The sequence below is a fragment of the Buceros rhinoceros genome, unplaced genomic scaffold (genome assembly GCF_000710305.1).
Source record: "Buceros rhinoceros silvestris isolate BGI_N320 unplaced genomic scaffold, ASM71030v1 scaffold11061, whole genome shotgun sequence".
Lineage (NCBI taxonomy): Eukaryota > Metazoa > Chordata > Aves > Bucerotiformes > Bucerotidae > Buceros > Buceros rhinoceros.
Window position 1 is genome coordinate 1 of NW_010393693.1, and position 3,799 is coordinate 3,799.

Below are 3,799 nucleotides of genomic sequence, written 5' to 3' on the forward strand. Positions count from 1 at the left end.
CGGGCACAAACCCACATGCAGCAACGTGGGAGCTACCATCCCAGACCAACCAGTACGACTGCGTCACAGCGCAGGCTTTGTATGTAGTTGTGTGGGAATGGTGAAGAGCTGCATGTCTCAGCTTACCTGGCGTGTGCGGTGGGAGGAAGCTTTTTCACAGTCAGGGACTTCTGGTTGAAATATTCTGGTAGAAGTTAATTCCTGCAGTACAGGAAAGTGCCAGAGCCGAACAACCAAACACTAGAAATTCTGCAGTATTTATAAGAGTCTGAAAAGCTGGAAGGTTAATTTGTACACCTTTTTGTCAGGTGAAAGTGTTTAATAAAGAAAGTAATGTGGCTGTCTGCTCTTGCTGTAGGTCAGGACACTAGACAGAGGCCTCTCTCAGATTTAGGAAGTAATGTGAAGTGTCAGTGCTCCCACCTCCTCAGCAGATCAGCCTCTGTGCAAGTGCCTAGCGGTACTGGTAGAAACCTGGCAGGTCTTGCTAACATTTGCTTGTGAACCTCAGTGAAAGAGGCTGTAGTCCCTCCTCCAGGCTATCCCAGACAGCTCTGCCTGGACACACTGCCATACCGCACTGGCGAGCTGGACACTCGTGACACAGTGTCAGAGTCTGTGTGCAGCGTGGCAAGTCTCATCTGGACCAAGTCTCCAAGTAATGTGTTTGTAGTGACCAAGAAACGTGTTTTTACCATATGATAGCTCATCTCTCTGAGACCCAGGTCTGGCCCTCTAAAATCCTAGCAAAAATGATGCGCTGTGATGCTGTAACGTTTAACAGATTCGAGGCAAGTCCTAGGATCTGCCGCAGTCACAGTATCTCTGATTGTTCCTGAGAACAAACTGGTCTATGTATACTAGGATTTTATTGTGATAACCATGTGAAATTAAAATGTCCTTTATGTGGTAGGAAAATGGAGATAAATTCTCTGTATTTTGTAAGACACTTGACACTAAATATGTTGGCATTTCTGGTCACTACAGAGCTGGAAAGACGAGCCCTTAAAATGTCTGTTAGGATTTTCTGATTTCCAGCCCTAATCCTGATGATTCTTGTAGAAATTCTAAGACTTGGTACTGGCAGAGGTAATGCCACTGGAGGATTGGTACAAGGACTTGTGTCGGGCTGGTATCCCAGCTCTGTGGACTGGGAGAGCAGAATTTGGCACAGGAGTTAGGAATCTCCGCCCCCCCCCCCCCCCCCCCCCCCCCCCACCACCCCCCCCCCCCCCCCCCCCCCCCCCCCCCCCCCCCCCCCCCCCCCCCCCCCCCCCCCCCCCCCCCCCCCCCCCCCCCCCCCCCCCCCCCCCCCCCCCAAAAAAAAAAAAAAAAAAAAAAATGGGCTGAAGCAACACGCTTAGAATGGAACATGGTAATTCAGAGGCATTCGTATCCTCTAGAGAAGGAGGGGAAAGCTGTAAAACTGTTGCTGTTGTATTTGGAATTTAACGCAGTATTTCTTGATGGCTGGGAGGCCAGTTCACAGCTGCACTGCAGGTATGAAACACCATTTAGTTTGTAAAAGTGAAAAGCTGAACATTTCAAATCATGAACATAGCCTGTCAGATCAAGATTTTTGTTCATGTGCGTGTGGTTAAGTCTGAAAATTACTGAGCTGTAGAAGAAATGGATATACCACATCATTCAGTTAAAAGACTGTAGTGTTGCACTTAGTAGATAGAGGAATCAAACGTTTACTGTCAAGAAAACTCAAAATATGAGCCCAGTGCTGGTCTTTATCTGCTTGTTCAGGAAACAGTGTAACAGCCATACATGTTTCTTACTTGTGAATGGTTTTAAAGTTCTGCAGTTATTTTTATTTACACTTTTAAAAAGTCGTAGTGGTATTAAGGAGATTTACCAAATTCCAGTGTAAGAATGCTGATGTAGTCTGCTGATTGATACACTGCTATTTTTTGTGCTTCTGATTGCCATTAATATATTTGAATTTCATCAGATGGTGAACATGGATTCAGATACTTCCAGATGGCTTCTTGCGGTCAAGATAATCAGATCAAACTCTGGCTTGTTTTGTGTGCGGATTTCTTAGGTGTGTATAGTGATGGGTTTTTTCATACTGCATGTCCTGAATCTTTAGTGACAATCAAATTTATACAGCCGTCATGGATTCACAGCCAAACAAAGCACAAGTTACAAGTTTTCTTTCGTTTAGCAGGAGAGCAGCTAAGGCATGCCGCGCTTTGTGACACTGGGCCCTGTAGTTAGTGACCTATTTATCAGTAGCTGTAAAAGTAAAGATGAAAAAAAAATTCCCAATTCCCTCCAAGTTAATGTTATGATAAATTAAAATGAAAACCATTTGGTTTTAATTAGCATCTTTGTCTTTTAGTAACCGATAACATTTCTGTGGTGGCCTTTGAGCAGGTTGACAGGTTGAAGCTTCTTAATCTACCAGGCCAGGGAGAGGTTTCCTTTCATCTTTCAGTACATCTTGGCCCTTGAGCAAGAGCTGGAGAAATGAAAACAGTGTTGGCTGCTGCTAAAACTGCAGTGTAGATGTGTGACTGCTATGTAGAGACTAGGCAGATGGCCAAAGACATCTTCGGTGCGTATTTTCTTGTCATTTCTTTTCTGCAGCAGTCTGCAGGGATGAACGCTGCATGTAGAGATACACGCTGAATGATCTGCAACACTGTTAGACGTGCTAAGACTACGAAGTGAGGAAGTGAGGCGTTGAAGTTGTCTCTGAGATCGTTTATCCCCTTTTTTGTGACAGTATGTCACAGAGTCAGACCTTTAGTGCAGCTTTATGCTCCTAAAAGCAGCTTGTCTTATACCTTGTCCAATATATCCATATGTAATAACATACTTCTTGTATTTTTAGGTGTTGAGTTAAAATATAAATGCACGTTGAATGGACATTCTGCCCCAGTTCTGGCTTGTGCGTTTTCCTGTGATGGGCGGATGTTAGTTTCAGGGTAAGCAGTATCTTTTACTTGTTCAAACGTCATGCAGAGGGCAGCCCAGGTTCATACTTCAGATAGATTGTGAAACAAAAAGTTCAAAAGGCTTGGAGATTTCAAAATATATTTCCAAGAATTAAGGAGTAGTTCTGTGACCTCCAGGACCATTGACGTGCCTTTCTAGATGGCCTGTGTCTTGTGCGTGATCTAGTTTGAAATCTAGGATGTTGCAAGATCTGTTCTCTTGAGGATTATAATGAGATTCATAATTTCCTGGTTTGGGGGCATTTATGTGGCTTTTCACAGGAATACTCTAGCGTCTCTTAAAAATACAAACCTACACTGCAGTCTTACCTTCTCTTTGGGACTCCCATTTAGGATTTCCTTTTCATTCACACACTTCCAGGAACTTTTTAGGAAGTTACGTATCTTAAGTTTTTGTCTTTGATAGGTTTGGTTGAAATTAAAAATTCCTTCGCTGATCCACACCCAGAGAATGGCAAGATAAGCCTTTTTTTCCATAAAAGGTGATTGAGATAACTGCAGACCTGTGTTTTGATGTCAGCCCTGTCCAGAATAAGGGTTAAGACCCATCAGTTAGAGACTAGTATTGTTGGAGGGTGATAAGGGAGTTGCCAGTGTCACTGGAAGGTCACTCTGTTATGTTTGAAAGACCCAGGAGTGTGGAGGTGATGGGAAGATTCCTGACAACTGGAAGGATGCCGGAGTTACGCTTACCTCCGAGAGGGGCAAGGTAGAGGAATGAGGGAACTGCAGGCCAGTCAGCCCAACTCCACTCTCTGGGAAGGTCACGGAGCAAATCCTTCCAGAGGGCTTGGAAGTTGTTCCCAAGCACGCGTTTGGGAAAAGCA

The 3,799-nt window shown here is 44.4% G+C and overlaps 1 protein-coding gene across 1 annotated transcript in view; it reads left to right on the top strand.

Moving 5' to 3' along the window:
- Nucleotides 1-511: 511 nt before the first annotated feature.
- Nucleotides 512-3,799, top strand: part of WDSUB1 (WD repeat, sterile alpha motif and U-box domain containing 1) — a gene marked incomplete at its 5' end in the record, with an annotated part of 13,003 nt that continues 9,715 nt past the window's right edge. The window contains 3 exons of the mRNA XM_010144955.1: nucleotides 512-658; nucleotides 1,961-2,053; nucleotides 2,849-2,942. Of these exons, the coding sequence (XP_010143257.1) occupies nucleotides 512-658; nucleotides 1,961-2,053; nucleotides 2,849-2,942 (334 nt within the window). The remainder of the gene's footprint in view (nucleotides 659-1,960; nucleotides 2,054-2,848; nucleotides 2,943-3,799) is intronic.